The sequence below is a fragment of the Phyllobates terribilis genome, unplaced genomic scaffold (genome assembly GCF_046119375.1).
Source record: "Phyllobates terribilis strain yellow unplaced genomic scaffold, ASM4611937v1 Scaffold_7__3_contigs__length_470593459, whole genome shotgun sequence".
NCBI classification, from domain to species: Eukaryota; Metazoa; Chordata; class Amphibia; order Anura; family Dendrobatidae; genus Phyllobates; species Phyllobates terribilis.
The window spans coordinates 39,076,415-39,101,519 of record NW_027362767.1 but is presented as its reverse complement, the minus strand read 5'-3'; the positions used below and the strand labels follow the sequence as shown (position 1 = coordinate 39,101,519).

General features: G+C 42.2%; 1 protein-coding gene across 5 annotated transcripts in view; it reads left to right on the top strand.

Annotated features, from left to right (window-relative positions):
• Positions 1-23,572, top strand: part of TRAF3 (TNF receptor associated factor 3) — a 152,838-nt gene extending 129,266 nt beyond the window's left edge. For all 5 annotated transcript variants that reach the window (XM_073638379.1, XM_073638380.1, XM_073638378.1 and 2 more), the window contains exons 5-11: positions 895-1,062; positions 1,344-1,424; positions 1,720-1,794; positions 3,620-3,712; positions 6,637-6,777; positions 14,088-14,256; positions 15,292-23,572. In XM_073638379.1, coding sequence (XP_073494480.1) covers positions 895-1,062; positions 1,344-1,424; positions 1,720-1,794; positions 3,620-3,712; positions 6,637-6,777; positions 14,088-14,256; positions 15,292-15,863 — 1,299 coding nt within the window. In that variant the 3' untranslated portion in view covers positions 15,864-23,572. The remainder of the gene's footprint in view (positions 1-894; positions 1,063-1,343; positions 1,425-1,719; positions 1,795-3,619; positions 3,713-6,636; positions 6,778-14,087; positions 14,257-15,291) is intronic.
• Positions 23,573-25,105: the final 1,533 nt, after the last annotated feature.

Here is a 25,105-nt window from a genome sequence, read left to right as displayed (position 1 = left end):
CTGCCTCCTTCTCTCCCTCCCTCTCTCCTTTCCTCCCTCCCTCTCTTCCTTCCCTTTTTCCCTCCCTTCCTTCCTCCCTTCTTCCTTCCTCCCTTCATCCTTCCTTCCTCTTTATGTCACTTTCTTCCTTTCGTCTCACAATGTCATACCGGGTCAGACACCACCATACAATTTTCATTCATCTCTGTAGACTGTGATCCTCTTGACCATTTAAAAAAATAAAGAAAGGAATGAGAATGTAATCGGTGAAACAGTAAGCGAGAGCGACGACACCCTAAACCTTTCAGCAGCGTTATCGGTCTCTCCCTAGTGTCGGATTCACTTTCGCTTCCAAGAATTGTGACTTCTACACTTACAGATGTGACCGTTACCTCCATATCGCTGGAATTATTAATGTAAAGTAACGATAGAGCAGCTCCTCCGGCACCGTGCCTGAATGCACCCGTGGGCATCTGCAGCACATTTAGCAACTACTAAGGACAAAACATGAAGACATTCTGAGCACCTAATGCCAAGTAGCTGCTGCCAAAGCATGTATAAATTTGTAGTTCTACAAAAGCTTCTGAGTCACAAGTTGGCCTTTTCCTATCACTATTTAGGAAATATGGAGTCAGTGGAAGGTCGGCTTTGTAACACCAGCTGCACTTTATAAAGCGTTTTGACAATATTTACACCCATGATTCAAACTCCGAGCAGCTGGCAGAGTTCACATCTCCTCGTTATTCTTAAGAGCTGGCATCGGAGATCACAAGGAGACACAAATACCCTTAATGTATTTAGTGGAAATTTTGGGAAAATAATATTTAGACAGTTGGCAAAGTGCACGCTGCAGGGAGGGTCCGTCATGGCGGCGGGTTTTTAATATTACTCGCGATTTTGTTTTCGTTTCTTTAGTTACACTTAAAAAGCGATTGTCAGTTCGAAGAACTTTCTTGTCCTCGTGCGGACTGCAAGGAAAAAGTTATTCGCAAGGATCTGAGTGACCACATAGAGAAGACATGCAAGTACAGAGAGACGCCCTGCCAGTACTGCAAGAACCAAGTCCCGCTGGTAGAAATGCAGGTAAAGCTGTAACATGAAGCCGTATGTGTGCAAAATATCTATATAATATAAATAACAATAATATGAAATTAAACATATAATAAAAGTAGAATCGAAAATTGTATATCTATATATATATATTACATATAAAATCTAAATATATTTCTATATAAATATTAAAGTAGCCTAAAACTATATTTTTTATATATATATTATATGTACCTTAATCCGTGACCTGAGAAGAACATGTTCATCTGTTTTATGCAGTTGTGATAACTTTGCTACTTCTTTGTCTTTTGCAGAAGCATGAAGACATGGATTGTCCATCGGTGGTCGTGTCCTGTCCTCATAAATGCAGTGTAAAAAGTTTACTGAGAAGCGAGGTAGGCGAATTACCTTTGATCTTTGATGTTATGTCGTGCGCTCACTTGATGACCTCAGTTGCTTCCCAACCCCGAGCCATTGCAGCAGATGATAAGACAACCACCTGTACCGCTCCACCAAATGTAAAGATAATCCATGTAATGTACTGAAAATGATTTATACATTAAGGACACGTAGGATGCTCTATAATTTGTGACCTTTGGTTCATAGTGTTGTATTTTTTTTTTATTAATTAATTAATTTATTTATTTATTTATTTTAGCTAAATTCATTTTTTATTTTCTCCCTCTGCAGCTGAATTCTCATTTATCAGAATGTGTGAATGCCCCAAGTACCTGCGGTTTTAAACGCTATGGCTGCAGTTTTAAGGTCAGTATTTCTCTGATCCTTTATATTTGGGAACTAAGTGTTAAACCAAAAAATTACTAATCTGATCATTGAATAAAATACCATGAAAAATATGACGTACAAATTTTGTGGTGTTTAAGAAATATAGATAAGAATATATAAGTGGTTGGCTGCTTAGCTTCTGTACAAGAATATAACTACTATAATACTGCTCCCTATGTACAAGAATATAACTACTATAATACTGCCCCTATGTACAAGAATATAACTACTATAATACTGCCCCCTATGTACAAGAATATAACTACTATAATACTGCCCCTATGTACAAGAATATAACTACTATAATACTGCTCCCTATGTACAAGAATATAACTACTATAATACTGCCCCTATGTACAAGAATATAACTACTATAATACTGCTCCCTATGTACAAGAATATAACTACTATAATACTGCTCCTATGTACAAGAATATAACTACTATAATACTGCTCCTATGTACAAGAATATAACTACTATAATACTGCCCCCTATGTACAAGAATATAACTACTATAATACTGCCCCTATGTACAAGAATATAACTACTATAATACTGCCCCCAATGTACAAGAATATAACTACTATAATACTGCCCCTATGTGCAAGAATATAACTACTATAATACTGCCCCCTATGTACAAGAATATAACTACTATAATACTGCTCCCTATGTACAAGAACATAATTACTATAATACTGCCCCCTATGTACAAGAATATAACTACTATAATACTGCTCCCTATGTACAAGAACATAATTACTATAATACTGCTCCCTATGTACAAGAACATAATTACTATAATACTGCTCCCTATGTACAAGAATATAACTACTATAATACTGCTCCTATGTACAAGAATATAACTACTATAATACTGCCCCCATGTACAAGAATATAACTACTATAATACTGCCCCATATACAAGAATATAACTACTATAATACTGCCCCCTATGTACAAGAATATAACTACTATAATACTGCTCCTATGTACAAGAATATAACTACTATAATACTACCCCCTATGTACAAGAATATAACTACTATAATACTGCCCCATATACAAGAATATAACTACTATAATACTGCCCCCTATGTACAAGAATATAACTACTATAATACTGCCCCATATACAAGAATATAACTACTATTATACTACCCCCCATGTACAAGAATATAACTACTATAATACTGCCCCATATACAAGAATATAACTACTATAATACTGCCCCCTATGTACAAGAATATAACTACTATAATACTGCTTCTATGTACAAGAATATAACTACTATAATACTGCTCCCTATGTACAAGAATATAACTACTATAATACTACCCCCTATGTACAAGAATATAACTACTATAATACTGCCCCATATACAAGAATATAACTACTATAATACTGCTTCTATGTACAAGAATATAACTACTATAATACTGCTCCCTATGTACAAGAATATAACTACTATAATACTGCCCCATATACAAGAATATAACTACTATAATACTGCTTCTATGTACAAGAATATAACTACTATAATACTGCTCCCTATGTACAAGAATATAACTACTATAATACTGCCCCATATACAAGAATATAACTACTATAATACTGCTTCTATGTACAAGAATATAACTACTATAATACTGCTCCCTATGTACAAGAATATAACTACTATAATACTACCCCCTATGTACAAGAATATAACTACTATAATACTACCCCCTATGTACAAGAATATAACTACAATAATACTGCCCCCTATGGACAGAAATCTAAGGACTTATTTTCTGCTTTCAGGGAACAAACCAGCAGATTAAAGCACATGAAGCCAGCTCTGCTGTTCAGCATGTAAATTTAATGAAAGAATGGAGCAGTTTTTTAGAAACCAAGGTAATATATATATTTTTGCATTTTCCAGTAGCCTCAAGGAAAAATGTTAAAATGCTTTACAACGTATCCAAAAAGAGATAAAAACAGAGAAATGAATAAATGAAAACAGAAGACACGCTTGTGTGAATGATTCTTTATTTTTTTTCTCACCGGTTAAATAAACAGAAAAGTAATCATGCTGAGGGTTATTTCTTTTTCTTTGTTGACTTTCTGTTTTTTTATGGGGTTTGCTTCCTTTTACTTGACATTTGTGAATAACTTGGAAATCCCAGGATTTGCCCTCCTGACCACAGCCCTGTTCTCTGTTTGTATAAAACAACACTCAATAAGGAACTGTCGTTGATCCAATGGGGATATTTTTTGCCTTTTAACTTTAAGGCTATGTGCCCACGATGCAGAAATGCTCCAGATTTTTCCTGAGCGTTTCTGCATCTCCCCTTGCAGAAAAAACGCATGCGGATTGTACATGCGGATTGTGCATGGGGATTGTACATGCGGATTGTACTTGCACATGCGGATTGTACATGCGGATTGTGCATGGGGATTGTACATGCGGATTGTACTTGCACATGCGGATTGTACATGCGGATTGTACATGCATTTTTCCTGCCAGGGACATGCGGATGTGAAGCGTTCTTCACGTGCATTTCCGCATGCGGGTTGTCAAGTGCTTTCCAAGCGATTTTAGCATCACTTGGAAAGTGCTTGACAACTTGGTCACACTATATAAATCCATGCAACCGGCATATATAGTGTGACCGTAAAAGAATGGTAAAAAATGAATATTAGACTTACCTTCTGATGGCCCCCGGAGTCTTTATTCAATCCGTCCTGTCTTGCCGGCAGCTCGCGGTACACTGAAGGACCTGCTGACATCAGCGGTCGTGTGACCCGTCACATGACTAAATGATGTCACCGCAGGTCCTTGAGTCCACCGCGATCTGCCGGCAAGACAGGACGGATTGAATAAAGACTCCGGGGGCCATCAGAAGGTAAATATAATTTTTATTTTTTCTTTTATTCTTTTTTTTTTTTTTTTTTACAGGTTCTATGGTACCCGGGTCCGGAGGAGAGTCTCCTCTTCTCCAAACCCGGGTACCATCCGCACATTGAAACACATGGATTCTGCATGTACAGATGCAGTGATGCGTAATCCATGCGTTCCAATGCAAGTCAATGGTGGCGAAAGCGCTGCGCTTCTGAAAAATAATTGGTAGTGCTGCAGATTTTTCCGCAATGATAATCCGCAGCGGAAATTTCCGCAGCATGTGCACAGCACATGTGGATTATCATTGGGGAACATGGCAGACCTTCTACCAAGCGTTTTTTAAGCGTTTTTGCCTCTGCGGAAACTCTTAAGCGCATAGTGGGCACACAGCCTTATATTGTTTTTCTTTCAACCGATGACAAAAGAATCACAAAACTTATGTGCTGACTTTGATAAACTTTTCTTTAATAAAGCAGTCTAGTCATTTACTTAAAGGGGTTGTTCACCACTTTCAAAAATGTTCTTAATGGGCCGAAGGCGGGGAGAAAAAAATTAAAAGGGATAATCACATATCTACCTGGTGCGGACGAGAGGCTCCTTGGTAGGTGAGTATCCATAATTTTGTTCCCAACTCCCACCCCCCCCCGACCCACCCTGTGCATAATAAAAAAGAAAATGTTTGTAAGTAGCGAACAACCCCTTTAAGTAAAAATTAAATGCAATAATATACATGTTTGTGGACAGAATGAAAGCCGCTAAATAATGCAGAATTAAAGTGGGGTTATATTATAAAGTTGCTGCTTTTTTCTATTTTGTGACTGTACTATAAGGTTAAGAAACCTTTTGAGTAATAATGTTACTAGAAGAAAATGTTCTTACTCTTCTCATTTTTGTACGAAAGCATTTGCAATGGCAAAAATATCTAATGTTTTTAAGGGGTATTAAAGTTGTTTTTTTTTATGTAAATCCATGTATTATTTTTTTTTTTAAAAAATCCTTTTTGAAATGGGGTTTATACAGCTTCTATGTATCACTGTACATAGAATGCAGAATGAGTTACCAGTGAATCTGTCAGTGAGCTCGCTATGCGGATAGGGAACTATCTTCTAAGCATATTTGCTCTTCAGTTCAAAAAAGGCATTTTATGCTCTTATTTTATTCCCTGCTCCTGATTATTCTTTTTTTTTTTAATTTTTTTTAATCTGCTATTCATTCCAGAGATATGGGTCTTTTCTATTTGGTGCAATTTTTTTTTTGTCTTTACAGGGTAACTGTGAAAAACAGTCAAAGATCACACCCCCATTAAATTCTATCACCACCATCCTTTTGAGAAATATCATATAACTTAGTAGTGCATAGAAAGACCCATATATCTTTAATTTTATGATGGATAATAAGCCCCCTGGAAAAAAAAAATATATACATCTATACATTAAAACGTAGTACTCAGAGGTGCATCAGGAATAGAACTAGCTACTTCTGACCTGGTGAGAGGTCGTCTTTAAAGTACGCCTCTTAAAGGGATTGTCCACCACTGGAAGTAGTGGACAACCCCTTTAACTTTGATGTAGTTGCAAGTGTTTAGGAGAGGACAGGTAAGAATCACACACAATTTATTCTTCAGTCTGCTATGTATACTGATACATAGAGGATGTAGAAGACAAATGGTTGGAAAGTCCAGTGCAAAAATTAGCCCAAAATACATACAACTTAAATCAACAGTTAATTGTATTTTTGCTGTCAAAAAGAAGAAAAAATATTTGTGTATTTAGCCCTTTCATAAACTTTATGGATCATGATAAAAATAATAATCATACAACTGTGTACGGAGGAGAGCAAATCTGTTCTTCCGAAATATTATTATATAACCAAACAGATTTTTCTCTATATCCCTGACTGTTAATTATTTTTGTTTATTTTATTTTTTTTAACTCAGGTGTCAAAATTACAAAACGAAAGCTCCGATAAGAATAAAAGTATCCAGTTATTACACAACCAGATGTGCACCTTTGAAGTAGAGATCGAAAGGCATAAAGAGCTCCTAAGAAACAACGAATCAAAAATTCACCAGTTACAGGTATCTATCATATTGCAACATTTATTTTTTCCTTTTAATTTTTGGAAACGGTTTGTAAAGATGGCAGCTCTCTGCAAGACAATTGAAATGGGAAGGTGGGGGGGAAGCAAATTTTATTGTTTGTAAATCTAAAGTCGGACGGTTTTATAGAAAATGGGTTATTGCCGATAACCAAAGTTGACTCCCACTTATAAATTAAAGAGGTGGTCCAGGGCTAAAATATTAATGGTCTGTTCTGAGGATGCATCATTATTACCAGATTAATGGGCCTCAACCCAAGGCACCCCCAATCAAGTGTCAGGAGGTCCCACTGCCAAAGGAAGCACAGGCACACTGCAGCTCCATGCACTGTGCAGTGGTCGTCCTTGGTACTGCAGCTCAGCTCTGTGCACCGTGTAGTGGTCGTCCTTGGTACTGCATTTCAGCTCTGTGCACCGTGTAGTGGTCGTCCTTGGTACTGCATTTCAGCTCTGTGCACCGTGTAGTGGTCGTCCTTGGTACTGCAGCTCAGCTCTGTGCACCATGTAGTGGTCGGTCTCACTACTGCAGCTCAGCTCCGTGCACCGTATAGTGGCCGTTATTGGTGCTGCAGCTCAGCTCTGTCCACCGTGTAGTAGTCGTCCTTGGTACTGCAGCTCAGCTCTGTGCACCATGTAGTGGTCGGTCTCATTACTGCAGCTCAGCTCCGTGCACCATATAGTGGCCATTATTGGTACTGCAGCTCAGCTCTGTGCACCATGTAGTGGTCGGTCTCACTACTGCAGCTCAGCTCCGTGCACCGTATAGTGGCCTTTATTGGTACTGAAGCTCAGCTCTGTGCACTGTGTAGTGGCCGTCCTCTGTACTGCAGCTCAGCTCTGTGCACCATGTAGTGGTCGTTCTTGGTACTGCAGCTCAGCTCTGTGCACCGTGTAGTGGCCGTTATTGGTACTGCAGCTCAGCTCCGTGCGCAGCTCAGCTCCGTGCACCGTATAGTGTCCATTATTGGTACTGAAGCTCAGCTCTGTGCACCATGTAGTGGTCATCCTTGGTACTGCAGCTCAACTCTGCACCGTGTAGTGGACTTCCTTTGTACTGCAGCTCAGCTCTGTGCACCGTGTAGTGGCCGTTATTGGTACTGCAGCTCAGCTCTGTGCACCGTGTAGTGGACGTCCTTTGTACTGCAGTTCAGCTCTGTGCACCGTGTAGTGGCCGTTATTGGTACTGCAGCTCAGCTCCGTGCACCGTGTAGTGGCCATTATTGGTACTGCAGCTCAGCTCTGTGCACCGTGCAGTGGCCGTTCTTGATACTGCAGCTCAGCTCTGTGCACTATGTAGTGGTCGGTCTCACTACTGCAGCTCAGCTCCGTGCACCGTATAGTGGCCTTTATTGGTACTGAAGCTCAGCTCTGTGCACCGTGTAGTGGACGTCCTTTGTACTGCAGTTCAGCTCTGTGCACCGTGTAGTGGCCGTTATTGGTACTGCAGCTCAGCTCCGTGCACCGTGTAGTGGCCATTATTGGTACTGCAGCTCAGCTCTGTGCACCGTGCAGTGGCCGTTCTTGATACTGCAGCTCAGCTCTGTGCACTATGTAGTGGCTATTCTCGGTACTGCAGCTGAGCTCTGTTCACCGTGTAGTGGCTGTTATTGGTACTGAAGTGCAGCTCTGTGCACCGTGTAGTGGCCATTCGTGGTATTTTTGCTCAGCTCCTATTGAAGTTAATGTGATCGGAGCTGCAGTACCGACAACAGCCACTATACAGCGTATGAAGCTGAGCTGTTCCTGCACTGTACATTGTGTTAGGGTGTTTCCATTCTCTGAGGACCCCAAAACCATGGAGACCAGGGCACCAGGGCAGATGACCAGTTTGCCACCCCCTAAACCAGGTCTGGGCCAGCTTACTACTTGGCCACATAAATTGTCCTTCTTCTAGGAGTCCGTTCTCCTTTTGGGTTTCTGTCTGTTCCAGGATGATGACATTGGGGTCAATAGGCTGCTCATCAGAAATATTTCTCAGACCTGTCACTTCTGGGTTTATGTTTCACTTCTGTCGTTCCCTGAAAGTTTTCGCTGGTTCATCCAAGCACCGGTCCATTCATTGTGAGAACAGATGAGACTCTTTCTATTCAGAGAAATGACAAAATAAGAAAATCTTACTAATTTTTCAGATCCCTTCTCAGGAGACCCTAAAACCGGTCATTAAGTTTTGGGTTTTTTTTATGTGAAGTTCTTCTTTAGTTGTATCTATAGGACCTTGACCTTAGAAGGGTTTTCCCACTCATGACATTTATTACGTATCTGCAGGATGTATGGAGCCTCCAGCAATCATACATTTACCACCTACCCTATAAAAGGCTCATAAATGTCACTGGTGGGAAAATTCCTTTATGGCGGCAGGGCCGTAAAGTGACAGGACTTTAAAAGGGCAGGATAGGAGTTCAGAGAAATGGGACAGGACACCCTACAGTGGCAGGGCCGCGACCTGAAGGGTCAGAGAAGGAAACTACAAAGCAACGGGGCTTAAAGAGTGCGAGGAAGAGTGTAAAATGTACAGGGGCAATGCAGGACACACTAACGGGACAGGGTGGAATGGCTAGAGGTAGAGGACAGAATGCCTCAAAGGACACGGGAAGAAAACCCGTAAAGGGACAGAGCAGGGCACCCCGAAACAACAGGACATAAAGGGGATAGGGAGCCTAAGAGGGATGGGAAAGGGCCTGGGAGGAATAGGACAAATATACTAAAAGGGACGTGGTGGAACACCCTAAAGCGACAGCACTTCCTAAAGGGACAGAGTCGGTAAAGGGAAATGGCCGGACACCCTAAAGGGACAGGGCCAGTAAAGGGAAATGGCCGGACACCCTAAAGGGACGGGGCCGGTAAAGGGAAATGGCCGGACACCCTAAAGGGACAGGGCCGGTATAGGAAAATGGCCGGACACCCTAAAGGGACAGGGCCAGTAAAGGGAAATGGCCGGACACCCCAAAGGGACAGGGCCAGTAAAGGGAAATGGCCGGACACCCTGAAGGGACAGGGCCAGTAAAGGGAAATGGCCGGACACCCTAAAGGGACAGGGCCAGTAAAGGGAAATGGCCGGACACCCTAAAGGGACACGGCCGGTAAAGGGAAATGGCCGGACACCCTAAAGGGACAGGGCCGGTATAGGGAAATGGCCGGACACCCTAAAGGGACAGGGCCGGTATAGGGAAATGGCCGGACACCCTAAAGGGACAGGGCCGGTATAGGGAAATGGCCGGACACCCTAAAGGGACAGGGCCAGTAAAGGGAAATGGCCGGACACCCTAAAGGGACAGGGCCGGTAAAGGGAAATGGCAATGGCCGGACACCCTAAAGGGACAGGGCCGGTAAAGGGAAATGGCAATGGCCGGACACCCTAAAAGGACAGGGCCGGTAAAGGGAAATGGCAATGGCCGGACACCCTAAAGGGACAGGGCCGGTAAAGGGAAATGGCCGGACACCCTAAAGGGACAGGGCCGGTAAAGGGAAATGGCCGGACACCCTAAAGGGACAGGGCCGGTAAAGGGAAATGGCAATGGCGGGACACCCTAAAGGGACAGGGCCGGTAAAGGGAAATGGCCGGACACCCTAAAGGGACAGGGCCGGTAAAGGGAAATGGCAATGGCGGGACACCCTAAAGGGACAGGGCCGGTAAAGGGAAATGGCCGGACACCCTAAAGGGACAGGGCCGGTAAAGGGAAATGGCAATGGCGGGACACCCTAAAGGGACTGGGCATTGTAGAAAAAAACAAAAGGGACAAGTTGGAATATTGCAAAAAGAGACAGGACCGTAGAGGGTAAAGGTAGAATTACTACAGAGACAGGGCAGGGTACCCTGAAGCGACAGGACTTTAAAATGGCATGGCAGGTGCTAAAGGGGACATGGAATAGGCTAGAGCATCCTAAAAGGACACGGTAAAACTCCCTAAAATGGCAAAATGGGACACACAAAAGGGACATGGCAGGACACCCTAAAGCACACAAGTCAAACTCTGACCCGTGGGCTAAATCTGACCCGCAGGATGATTATATTTGGCCCGCAACACCAGAACCACCAGACTTATGTGGAGCCATTATACTGTATGGAGGACTATGTGGGGCCCATTATTCTGTATGGAGGACTATGTGGGGCCATTATTCTATATGGAGGACTATGTGGGGCCATTATTCTATATGCAGGTCTTTGTGGGGCCCATTTACTGTATAGAAGGCAATGTGGGGCCCATAATACTAAAAAGAGGACTATGTGGGGCCCATTATTCTGTATGGAGGACTATGTGGGGCCCATAATACTATATGGAGGACTATGTGGGGCCATTATTCTATATGGAGGACTTTGTGGGGCCCATTTACTGTATAGAAGGCAATGTGGGGCCCATAATACTAAAAAGAGGACTATGTGGGCCCATTATACTGTATGGAGGACTATGTGGGGCCATTATACTGTATGGAGGACTTTGTGGGGCCCATTGTACTGTATGGAGGACTACGTGGGGCCATTATACTGTATGGAGGACTATGTGAGGCCCATTATTCAGTATGGAGGACTATGTGAGGCCCATTATTCTGCGTGGAGGACTATGTGGGGCCCATTATACTGTATGGAGGACTATGTGGGGCCATTATACTGTATGGAGGACTACGTGGGGCCCATTATTCTGCATGGAGGACTACGTGGGGCCCATTATTCTGCATGGAGGACTATGTGGGGCCCATTATTCTGCCTGGATGACTATGTGGGGCCCATTATACTGTATGGAGGACTATGTGAGGCCCATTATTCTTTATGGAGGACTATGTGGGGCCCATTATTTTGTATGGAGGGCTATGTGGGGCCCATTATACTGTATACTGGTTGGTCCATGACTTTGTCCAAGTATTTCATTTTGGCCCTCTCTATGTTTGATTTTGACATACCTTTAGGGAACGAATCGGTTGAATCACCCTAAAATGACATGACGGGATATGGCAGGTCACCCTAAAGCGACAGAAACTTAAGGACAGTAAAAAAAAAAACAAAGGGACATGGCAGGACACTGCAAAAAGACAGGACTTTAGGGGGTCAAGATAGAATGCCCAGAGGGAGAGGGAAAGACCCCCTAATGCATTAGGACGTCTAGAAGGAAAAGGCAAGAGCTAAAAAAGTGAGGGATAGCATGGGACTCTTCAAAGAGACATGGCGTTGACACCCTAAAGGGATAGGATGTTTGAAGAGGAGCAGGACAAGTCATAGAAGGGCACGTCAGAGCTAAGAGAGACGGAAAAGGGCCATAGATGGATTGGAGGAAAACACCCTAAAGGAACAAGGTGGGACACAGTATTGACCCTGACGGGAGATCAGTGACCACAAGGAGGCCGCCATTAGTTGGTATCATTCATAGTCTGGCTTTTCTGATAATCCTGGACCTCGATGGCCACGTTATTCCCGGTAATGCCAAATAAAACCACAGTTTTACATTTCAGTTTTGAAACTAAAACTTTTACAATATTTTTCTTACTTTTCTTGCCCCACAATAATGACTGTAATTTTCTCACCCTGATGAAGCCGGAGATTATATAAGATATTCGAGAGAACAGGGAACCGACACTTGAAAACTTTTCTCGTTCTGACACAACAGTTTCACAATTATCTGAAATGGGCAATTTCTCTGAAAGGATTTGCATTTCTTCATCTAGACCCCGGAGATTAGAAGTGTCTCTAATAAGTGTCTGGAGCTTGAGGGGATGATTTCAGGGGGCTCTCTGAGCACATGGCCTCTCCAGATTTACCATGTATGTGTGATTTTCAAGGGTATAAAAATTGAGACCCTCACTGAGCACCAAATAACAGATGCCTGATGTTGGGTAAAGAGCGAGGCTCACTTATGGCTTTTTTTCCTCATACATGAATGAGAGCGTCCAGCCGCAGTGCCCTCTCCCGGGTCGGACCCTCAATTATCAAACATTGATGCAGTGTCTTAATGACGGGTCATCAGTGCTCTTGTATTTTTGGAAGGCTTCATCTTGTACAGAGACTCTCTGATTCTACCACTTTATTAGGAACTTGTTATTTATGCCATTAGTTTTTCTTCCTACATGTATTTTACAGCCCTGTGTAGTAGCTGGCACTGCTGGGCTGTGGTTTACTTGTGGCTGCCAGTCTTGCAGGAAATACCCGATGCGGTCTGGGTGCGAGGACCTCTAAGGCACTTGAGTAATAAATCTTAAAGCTGAAACAAAGATTGTGGATAGATGAGCTCAACCACTGTGCTTAATCCTATACCTTAATAATCTGCATCTATAAGTGCTGAATAATGAAGTATTAATCTACATAAACTGTTAAATTAACATGTGAATATATTACATTACTGATCCTGAGTTACATCCTGTATTATACCCCAGAGCTGCACTCACTATTCTGCTGGTGGAGTCACTGTATACATACATTACATTACTGATCCTGAGTTACATCCTGTATTATACTCCAGAGCTGCACTCACTATTCTGCTGGTGCAGTCACTGTATACATACATTACATTACTGATCCTGAGTTACATCTTGTATTATACTCCAGAGCTGCACTCACTATTTTGCTGGTGCAGTGTGTACATACATTACATTACTGATCCTGTACTGATCCTGAGCTACATCCTGTATTATACTTCCAAGCTGCACTCACTATTCTGCTGGTGGAGGCACTGTGTACATACATTACATTACTGATCCTGAGTTACATCCTGTATTATACTCCAGAGCTGCACTCACTATTCTGCTGGTGTAGTCACTGTGTACATACATTACATTACTGATCCTGAGTTACCTCCTGTATTATACTCCAGAGCTGCACTCACTATTCTGCTGGTGGAGGCACTGTGTACATACATTACATCACTGATGCTGAGTTACCTCCTGTATTATACTCCAGAGCTGCACTCACTATTCTGCTGGTGCAGTCACTGTGTACATACATTACATTACTGATCCTGAGTTACCTCCTGTATTATACTCCAGAGCTGCACTCACTATTCTGCTGGTGCAGTCACTGTGTACATACATTACTGATCCTGAGTTACATCCTGTATTATATTGTTCATTGTCTGCACACAAGTTGTTCTGGTGAGTTGGAAGTGCTATCTTTACCCTACAGAAAGTACATTGAAAAGGTGCCCCCACCTGCATTATATAAGAGGTCAGGTAGGCAGTGAGGGGTATATGAGGACAAGATGGCAGACTGTAACCACCAGTAATATTGTGATTTTGATTTTATCATTGGCTTTTCAGTGAATTAATTTTTTTTTCTTATCTACATTTCTTTTTGGTTTCTTTGTACAGAGGGTGATTGAAGGCCAAGCCGACAAACTGAAGGACTTGGACAAGGAAATTCGGGGCTTACGGCAGACGGGAGATGACGATGATAGTGTGAAAAGCGGCCTTGAGTCATTAAAAACTCGTTTGGCTCAATTAGAAGTCATCGGTAAAACTGCAGCTGCTTGGAATCCTGGTGAGACCCTTGGCTTTCTGTTCACATGGATAGAGACAGGATAGGTGATAACTGTTAGATTGGTAGGGGTCCCCTACCAATCACCAGAATGTGGTCTTGCATGCTACCCACCGCTCCACTGAGAGTGTTTGGCTATCTTCATCAGTGCCATAGACTCTTCTTTGCCATGGTCTTGTTAACAGAGAAGAACAGGGGTTAACAGGACCTCCGTTCTGTTCAATCTTTAAAGTTCCCAGTAGATTGAACACTTGTGTAGACCTTTCGGCTATATCTGAATTGTCTATGGTATATAGAAGAAGTCGAATGCAGCGCATGCAACTGGCCCCTCTATTTATCTCCTCCAGGCTGTTGTTTTGCAGCCAGCGTAGAATAAGGAACACAAGTCCTCCCGTTCTGGTGATGGGTACGGGCCCCAGAAGTTGAACCCCCAGATCCAGTCGATAGGTAAAACTTTGTTTAGACTGGATGGGGTCTTCAGGGAAGGGCAGAGGGTGTCTTCAGGGAAGGGATGAAGGCGTCTTCAGGGAAGGGATGAGGGCGTCTTCAGGGAAGGGAAGAAGGCGTCTTCAGGGAAGGGATGAGGGCGTCTTCAGGGAAGGGAAGAAGGCGTCTTCAGGGAAGGGAAGAGGGCGTCTTCAGGGAAGGGAAGAGGGCGTCTTCAGGGAAGGGACGAGGGCGTCTTCAGGGAAGGGACGAGGGCGTCTTCAGGGAAGGGACGAGGGCGTCTTCAGGGAAGGGACGAGGGCGTCTTCAGGGAAGGGACGAGGGCGTCTTCAGGGAAGGGACGAGGGCGTCTTCAGGGAAGGGACGAGGGCGTCTTCAGGGAAGGGACGAGGGCGTCTTCAGGGAAGGGACGAGGGCGTCTTCAGGGAAGGGAAGAGGGCGTCTTCAGGGAAGGGAAGAGAGCGTCTTCAGGGACTTCTGCTTCCAGTGTAATTGTACCGTTTTCTTTGGCGTGATTTGGCCATTGTTGGAGCCGTATTGTATCGTCCAGTGAGTTACAAGTGTTCCTCTTTTTTTTCCCCCTTTCTTAAGGTGTCTTGGAGACACAGATTAACAGACACGATCAGATGCTGAGCGTTCACGACATCCGTCTGGCCGATATGGACCTTAGGTTCCAAGTACTGGAAACGGCAAGTTACAACGGGATCCTAATCTGGAAGATCCGAGACTACAAGAGACGGAAGCAGGAGGCTGTTATGGGGAAGACCTTATCTTTGTACAGCCAGCCCTTTTACACTGGATACTTTGGATATAAGATGTGCGCGAGGGTCTATCTCAACGGAGATGGCATGGGGAAGAACACGCACCTGTCCCTGTTCTTCGTGATCATGAGAGGAGAGTACGACGCTCTGCTGCCTTGGCCCTTTAAGCAAAAAGTCAGCCTCATGCTCATGGACCAGGGGCCTTCAAGACGACATTTAGGAGACGCTTTCAAGCCAGATCCAAACAGTAGTAGCTTCAAAAAACCCACCGGGGAAATGAACATTGCCTCTGGGTGCCCTGTATTTGTCGCCCAAAGCGTCTTGGAGAATGGGACGTACATTAAAGATGATACTATTTTTATTAAAGTAATAGTGGATACCTCGGACCTTCCAGACCCTTGATAGTAGGTAGCCCGGTGTTGTCAGGTAGAAGACAGACCAGCTTCGGGGTGTTTTGTACGACAGTCTTGAAAGGAGGGGGGTCCGAAGGTTTAGATGAGGACCCGTTGGTGCTGGAACAGAAGGCTGATGGAACAAGGATGTGGGGTCCAATGCCCGACTCGACAACTTTCCGCGCAGAGGATTGAAATCTTTATGTTGTGCTAATGAGAATGTTGGATATCTGAGTAGTGTGACCATTGTGAAAGTTGCAGTTTTCTTTCTTTTTTTTTTTATAGGGATGGAGGTGTATACAGAACAGATTAAGGGAGGGGGTAACAAAATATATAAAAAAAAATATGTTAGAAAGGTATTTTTTTTTCTAGTATTCAAAAATTGTATTTTCCAAAAATGTCGACACAGGCATTGCAAAAAAAAAAAAAATGTATTTTTTTTTAATCCCAAATTCTTCCTATTAACCCATTGGGTGCTAGACTTGGCCGCCATCAGCAGTAATGCCATGTTGATGCCGGCTTCACATGGGTTAACAGGGGGAGGAGGGGGAGTCCTATGGAAAGAAATTGGGCCCTAATGAATCGCTTCTGAGGACTGCTGCCTTATCAGTAATATTATTTTTTATTGCCCATCTTGTGGTCTCCCAATGCCATTGACTTTCATAAATCCACCAATGTTACTATTATGGTCCTCACAGACATTTTATTATTTTTTTTTTTGCCGGTGAATACGCTTAAAGTTTTTAACAGAAACATCTCAAGTTTTTGTTATCGCTTCTAAGCTATTCGGTGTTGTATTATTTCACTTTTGAAATGTAAAACCAACTACATGTCGTAGGTTATGACAAGATACCGATGATTATTATTATTATTACATATCTGAACGCTTCGTCGATGCCATGCATCTGAAACAGGCTTCGGGCTTTCACCCTAAACTAGGGATATGTTGAACTTTGGAGTTCTCAATAAATTACTTTCATGGTTTCTCTGGTTCTGCATTGAAGTGATTGAGCAAAAAATCGTAGCTCTTTTTCCCTATTTCCAGGGTCGGATTAGAATTCTGCTTATTTGCGCTTTGTGACCTTTTGCAGCTTCGCTACTACCAGTCCGTGACTCGATCATCTCTAGAACTCTGGGACTTGTAGTTCTGACAGCCCCCCACCGATTCCTGATGACCAAAAAATAAATAAATAATGCAACCTAGTAAACAGTAAAATTCTACAGTTTACAAAATTTCGAATTTTACTTAAATTTGAAAATTTTATAAATAAAATTTGTTTGTACTTATTTTGACCTTTTCTGCTCCGTTCACATCCAGAAGTCTGGTGATTTCCTGTTACTAAACAGCAGTGCATTGTGGGAAGCTTCGCTAACCGTTACAGAGATCACATGACGGACAAACAGGGTGGAGCTAAGCAATTGCAAACGGCGGAACTTTAAAAATGTGAATGGAGAACAGAACAAGGCTACAAAATCAAATACAAAAGCAAATACTTCAATTTACATTTCGGCCGTGGAATAATAAGAAACTTATATACCCATCTGTGGCCAGATATGTAAAAAAAAAATAAAAATAAATAATAATTGTAATTTTTAGGCATAACGTGTTTTGGTAACTGATGCAAAGCGAATGACCAGAACACGTCGTTTAGCGCAGATTACAGAAAATCGTTTATTGATATCTTCCTTCTAGGTTAAGATCTGACCGTTTGACACTACAGGCCTAAAACCTGAGGCTGCACTACTGAGACGCTCTGTGCTGCTATGGAGGCCTTGTGTGATGACGTGTGTCAATGTGCAGCAAAACTTTTTCAGTTTTGTTTTTCTTTTAATCTGTTCTAATTGATCTATTATAAAATAAGGGGCATTATGTCTAAAAAAAATAAAATAAACAAATTGCTTAGTCAAAATGGACACCCAGCCTCTGGTGCTATGTTGTTCCATGTGAGTTATAAGGGCCTTGAACCACTGCCTCCCTCATTTTGGAGGATTGCATAAGGTTAGGAGCCTATAAGTAAGCGGGCCCTGTAAGCGGACTGGGAGCTTGACATCCCACCCCTGAGGGGACAGCACCCCAAACCCCGAGGTCTGCGTGACAGCTGCCAAGAGGCCTATATATCAGCCATTTAGCCTAACCAATGTACGTTTACATGACTAATGCCCTGGGCGTCTCATAAGGTCAGAGATTCTATAAGTAAGCGGGGGCAGGCAGGGAAGTAGATGTAAGGGGACTGGAGCTTGAAACCCCACCCCCGAGGGAACAGCGCCCCCACACCTGAGGGGAAAAGTGGGCAATTGTGACATTATGTCAGCCATTCAGCCTAACCAATGTAGATTTAAATTCCTTTTTATTCAGTAGGGCCAAATATAAGCAAAACTGAGCGTAGTAACTGTTCAGACAGAAGGAGCTGAGGTTGTTTTGACGACGAGTAAGTCTGCAATTCAGCAAGCACGAACAAAGATGGAAGCATCGTTCACGGCAACCAATTTTTATTTTTATTTTTTAAAAGCCTGTGAAAGCCTTATTATTCATGTCCATTCCCCTTGTCGTCGTCCCCACCAGAGAATGCAAATAATATGTCTGGTCTTAGTGGAGGCAGCCATTTTGTGGGCTGCACTTATGTTCATAGCACTGCAGCCTATGAGGTCTTAAAGGGTCAAAAAAAAAAAGATTGAACCTTTATAGTAGGGCCGTTGAATTGGCTGCCTGTGATCTAGACGTGGAGACGTTTTACGCCAAGAGGCTGGTGGGTGCAGACTGAATGATGTGGCCACATTATAGCCGCCATATTACGGCGCTGATCTCATGTGGGCCGGGTGTTGTGGCTATAATACACTCACTGCATTACCGCTATCCCATACCTTTCCTATTGAACTCAAGCTATAATTATATATGTACATATATATATTTTTTGCTATTTTTTTTTTCCTGTGGTTCTAATTACAAAATTTACATCCCACAATCTCCAGCATAAAATTGATTGTAAGCTCTGTAGCCCAGAGCCTCCCTGCTGTGTGTCATACAGTGGGACATTATACTCAGCCGCCATGCTTTTTCTACAGTCGCGTGTTAAAAACATAATGTTTACAGTATTTGCGATTTTTCTCGCCTGGTCCAAAATCTGGATGGAAATCTTGTAGGCGCTAACGTCACCCCGGAGCAAGACTACACTTGTGTAGCATCTAGGACAATAGATAGGAACCGATTTTTATTTTTTTTACAGATTTATGGGATCAGTATATAAATATATATTTACTACGCAAGTTATTTTCTACCAAAATTAGATTCTAGATTGACAAAATGAAAGGAAAACGTTATTTTGTCACAATCTGTTTTTTTTTTTTTTATAATATGTTGTACTATGGAGCATGACAGTCCTTTGGGGAGACATGACTAAAACACAACAGGCAAGGGGAGCCATAGCAAACATTCAGACTAGTTCTACAGATGGGTTGCCATGGTCCCCATAGCAACCAATCACAGTTCATCTTTCATTTTTTAAACTGCACTGGAAAAATAAAAGGTGTAATCTCATTGGTTGCCACAGGCAACAAGGCCACTTGTGAAGCTTTGAGGCCTAGTGTTTCACTGTCAGTCACAGTGGGTGACAAGGGTGGGAGGTAATGGCCAATAACAGCTGTCATCTGCCATTGTGGTGGTCTCCTTGCTCCTTAATAAATTATATATATATACATATATACATACACACCAATATGTAGTAGGTATAATAATATTAGGAAATACCTCCAATTAGAAACGTATTATATACTATATGTCACTTACCCCATGTGCAGGGCATTGCAGTACCTTAGGTATCCATGGTTACGACCACTAACAGTTAACTGTCACTATATGAGTGGTCGTAGCCTTAGATACCTAAGCTACTGCAATGCCCTGCACATGGGGTAAGTGACATAGTTAATTAGAAGAACTATACTACATTTCTAATTGGAGGTATTTTCTAATATTATTGCACCTACTACGTATTGGGATAAGATGTTGAAGATCTGAATACCCCTTTAATGATAGTTGTGTTTTATAGTATCCTGTTTGGTTCTGATCTATGGAATCTTGAAAAAAATAAATGTAATTCTTAGGGATGATCCCTACATTCCCAGTGATCATTTCTGAGAAAGTGAAATAACCTAAAGGGTTAATAGAGTGAGTTAGGCCACTTAGTGGCCTCATGGGCATACAAGAAGCTGACCGCCGGCCGGCCGGCTCTGACATCGCGGTCTGTACTCAGACCGTGAATGCCTGATGTGCCCGCAAGTTTAACCCTTCAAAGGTCTGATTCTCATAGGTCCAAAACCGGATTAGGATACCATAGACCCAAATGCTCTTCATGGGTTGTATAGGCCCAACCAGGGGGTATCTGGACTTTCAATGAACTATAAGGGGTTTTAAGGTTTCAGGGTCCCACTACACTGCCCTAAATAGTGACAAGTGATTGGGGGCCCTCTTACAGAGTTGGGGCCCAGAAGCTTCCAGTTATGCATCGGTCCATTATGTAACCAAGAGAAGCTGCTAAAATTATTATTTTCTTAATTGTATATTTTATTGTTGTTATTTTATGACATGAGGTGCCGAGTGCCTCATTGACCTGTTTAATCCAACATGGTGGATACGTCTGTCTATAGGTCTTCAGTAAGCGCAGGTGATAGAGAGGGGGGGACACTTAATCCTAAATATCGGCACTATTTCTGTAGATTACAACCGAAGAAGCACTAAGACCTGAGACACAAAGGGACAATGATGCGGGTTGTTTTCAGACGCAGGATTAAATGTCGTTTTTGTGTAGAGACGCTGCTTCTGTATCACATACAGATCATTGGTGCTCATTTTAAGGTAAAAGCCAATATAATAATAATAAAAAAAAAGCCTAAAAAAAAAAAAAAATAAGACTCTGCAAAAACAAAAACATACCAAAACTAGTAAATATTCAGAGGAAGTCTGTGTGTCAGAATGAGAACTTTCTCATCTACTGTCTGTGTTCACATGTATCTCCTCCTCGCATTGGGGGCTTTTAATTAAAAAAAAAAATTAAAATAATGATAAAAATTGCACATTGGTGTCTGGATTCAGTCCCTCAGATATTGAAACTATATTCCTAAAGTAATAAAAATGTAGAATTTTATTGTGGATTCCAGGTTTTCTTAGTTTTGTTTTCTTGTAAATTTTTCTAGGCTATGTGCCCACGTTGCATTTATGAAGCAGAAAATTTCTGCTGCATAAATGCAAGTCCTCTCCCGGAAAAACGCATGCGGAATTCCGCACGCGTTTATCACGCGTTTTCCACATGCGGAATTGCCTTGCGTTTTTTATGCATTGGACAAAGGCAATTCCGCTTGCGGAAACGCAAAATTAAATGACATGCTGCGGATTTTTGAACGCGGCATAAACGCTGCGGAAAAATCCGCAGCATGTGCATAGAACTTGCGGAATCCCATTGGGGACCATGGGGTGCGGATATACATGCGTTTTTCAAGCGTTTACGCTGCGGAAATTCCGCAGCATATACGCTTGAAAAATGCTACTTGGGCACACAGCCAAAAGAAAGTGCATATTTTTTTTTTTTTCAAGAAACATATTTTTCCTTCATATTCACTTTATTTTTTTATTTATATTATATTTTTATTTTATATATTTTTTTCTTAACATTTTTCTATTAAGATCATCTTTATTGTTTTGCAAGTGTCCTTTAAAAATAAGATGATCACATGGTGTCCTCCTACCGGGGAACCTTAAGGACACCAGAATGTAAACCCTAGCAGTGCTCAATTTCCCTGCAGTGCCCCCCACAGGAGAATTAATGTATTACACAGTGCCCTTCAAACCAATAGTTTGTGTAAAGCAGGGACAGGACGGATACTCCAGAGGCGAGAGACACTTTTTGGAGACAAACTCCACTTTGCCAAGAGATGAGATTTGAGCAAATCTTTGCCTGAGCGTAAATACGACTATAGGTCCCTAGAACGCTGCTCGTGTCCGCAGAACCGCAGTCGGTTGCCTAATGCAGTGTCATTTGTGCTGGGCTACTAAATCAAAAATTTAATTACATGTGCAAAATAAATGGGAAATTTTGACCAATTTTATCAAATTATTAACCTATTTTAAAAAAATAAAATTGGAAAATATATTGAATTTTATATTTACGTGCTATATAGGTGACAACTGTACTTGATATAGCGCAGTTGTTTGTTCCTTTGCTCTCTTAGAACAGACATAGGGCTCACTATTTATTCATAATTTATCCCTATTTTTTTCCATAATCACCTTGACCCAGTCTGCCATTCAGATTTGATTGGCGGAGATACAAGACCCTGTGACCAAGCTGATACAGCATGCTTAAAATTCCCATTACATGACCTGAGCGTCATTACTTATAGGGATTGGATTATAGGATTAGACCAAAGCGCCACACATGTCCACAGGTTGTGTGTGGTTTTGCACTTCAGCCTCATTCACTTCAATGGAGTTGGGTCTCGGATTAACCAGAAGTAAATAATGCTGAGTTGCAATACCAAACACAACCTATGTACATGTGTGGCGCTGTTTCTGAAAGCAACCGATTTTTTTCCCTAATTCTATTAGTGAGAAGATACTTTGTGTTTTGCCTTCACGCTGTATCATGGTCCTGAAGTTGGATTTGGAACTTTGGACTTATACAGATGGAATAGGCATCATGAACAACATAATATATAGTGAATGGAGATGATTTTCCTGATTTATAGTCTCCCCAATCAAATTCAAACCCAGAACGTGTAGAATCCACCGGCTGGGACGTAATACGGGTGCAAAACATGTGGCTGTATCACACTCATGTGAAACCTGCCGGAGTATTAGGGGACTGAGTCCAAACACAGTGAATGTATCATACATGTAAAATACTTGAAACCAACGCCAATACGAACACAGTGACCGATCTGACCGATCCTTCCTGTAAACTTCCTTCCAGTTACGGGAATAATGACCTTCTAATTTATACAGAAGTTGATGACTGGAGAATTTCCCTTTTGTCCTGCAAAAAAGCCCACTGAGAAAAGAGAAAACGCCCCATTGTGTAACTTTTTGAAACTTTTTGTAACTTTTTGTGAGGGGAAGTTCCTACATATTAATAAGCAATATATCAGTAATAAGCAATCTGAACCTGCAATAACGCAGAATGGAATGATGGGAAATATTACAAACTTGTCTGGGTTAAAGGGGACCTGTCTCAAGGGGAAACCCATTTACATTGGGGTATTTTAAAGGGAATGCATTTTCTTTTCTTATCACAAACTATTAAAAGAAATTAGAAATCTTGCAATTTTCACACCTGCCACTGAGCCTATTCTAAGCTCATACTTCCTATTCTTTAAGGAAATCCATAAGTAATAGACTAACTCAGACCCTATCTTTTCTAAGGAAGCATCTAGTGAACACGTGCGACAGTCATTGTGAAGGGAAGGGGAGAAGGTGAGCTGTGACATCACCTATTGTGAATGGTGGATCCTGTGTTATCAGCTGTGTAGAGAGGTGTTACCCATCATTGTAATCTCATCTGTGAAGATATTGAGACTGCTGAAAAGTCATCTGTAAAGATCAGGAAGTATGAGTCTAAAATAGGTCAGCAGCCAATGTGAAAATTGAAAGCTTTAAATTTTTTTAAATACAGACTGTAATATGAAAATAATGCTAAAATGTGTGTAATATATATATATATATATATATATATATATATATAACACAAAAACATGATTTCATTTTCTGATACATTCCCTTAATGAACCCCATAATACCAATTAGCAAGAAATGAGCTCCTCCCTCTTGATTCCATAGAAACAGACCTCTCCTGAAGTGTCAGACCTGTAGTGTGTTATATACTTTAAAGGGATCCCTTCAATACTTTAAAGTATTAAATCCTATGTAAATAATGAAAATATTTCTTTAAAATATATATATATTTATTTTTATTTTTTTTCATTATTTACATAAGATTTAATACTTTAAAGTATATATACAATCCCTGTTGCAATATATCAATATCTTTGCAAATTTTGGCTCTTTCAAACTGCATATTCTCTGCTTTTAATGCCAAGGAGCCCCCATTCTGGCTCATTAAACATAGTCGCTCTTTTCTCAGTGGCAGACTTTGTTGCATGGTGCTGTTGACTTAAGGGTTCATTCTCATCAGGTCTGATGATAGTCTCACAAGCCCTGAGCCCAAAGTGGCCTCAGCCCTGCCTGGTGCGCTGGGGCGGCCCTGCCTGGGGCGCTGGGGCGGCCCTGCCTGGGGCGCTGGGGCGGCTCTGCCTGGGGCGCTGGGGCGGCTCTGCCTGGGGCGCTGGGGCGGCCCTGCCTGGGGCGGCTCTGCCTGGGGCGGCCCTGCCTGGTGCGCTGGGGCGGCTCTGCCTGGGGCGGCCCTGCCTGGTGCGCTGGGGCGGCCCTGCCTGGGGCGGCCCTGCCTGGTGCGCTGGGGCGGCCCTGCCTGGGGCGGCCCTGCCTGGTGCGCTGGGGCGGCCCTGCCTGGTGCGCTGGGGCGGCTCTGCCTGGGGCGGCTCTGCCTGTTGCGGCCCTGCCTGGGGCGCTGGGGCGGCTCTGCCTGGGGCGCTGGGGCGGCCCTGCTTGGGGCGCTGGGGCGGCCCTGCCTGGTGCGCTCGCTTTTGCCTTTCTTGTATTCCTTTTCTCTTGTGACTATGTAACCACTTGTTTATATTCTTTATCACTTTTTACCACTTTGCTTTTGTACTATTGCCTATAATGGATTATGGTGCAAGATAAATATTGGGGGGGGGAGTGGTGTTATAATTGTGGCTTGTTCACAGATGGATTCCTATAAACCAGTGTCTTAATGTATATGGAATATATAATAAGATTGTATCACAGAAAATATCACATTTGATAATCTCTTATGTCTGTATCACTATATCAGAGTGACTGTATTTTATATCTGCTTCTACCAGCTGCTAAAAGCAAAAGTGCCCCCACCCCAGTTCTAAATGTATTTATATTTTTATTACTTTTTAAACATTTTTTTTTCTCTCTTTAAAGACAGAAAATCTGTGGATATCATTTACTGCTCAGCTCGTCCCATCTCTGGGAGATCTCCTGTGCTTGCTGTTCCTTTGTGTTTTTGTGTCTGGCTATATCTGTACATGCAAAAAATAAATGGACTTTTTTTTTTTTTTTTAAAGTGTGGGCTTTAGTTTTTTGTTTTTTTTTTTAAAGAGGGTTAGGGTTAACCCTTAAAGCAATACACCATGGGGGGG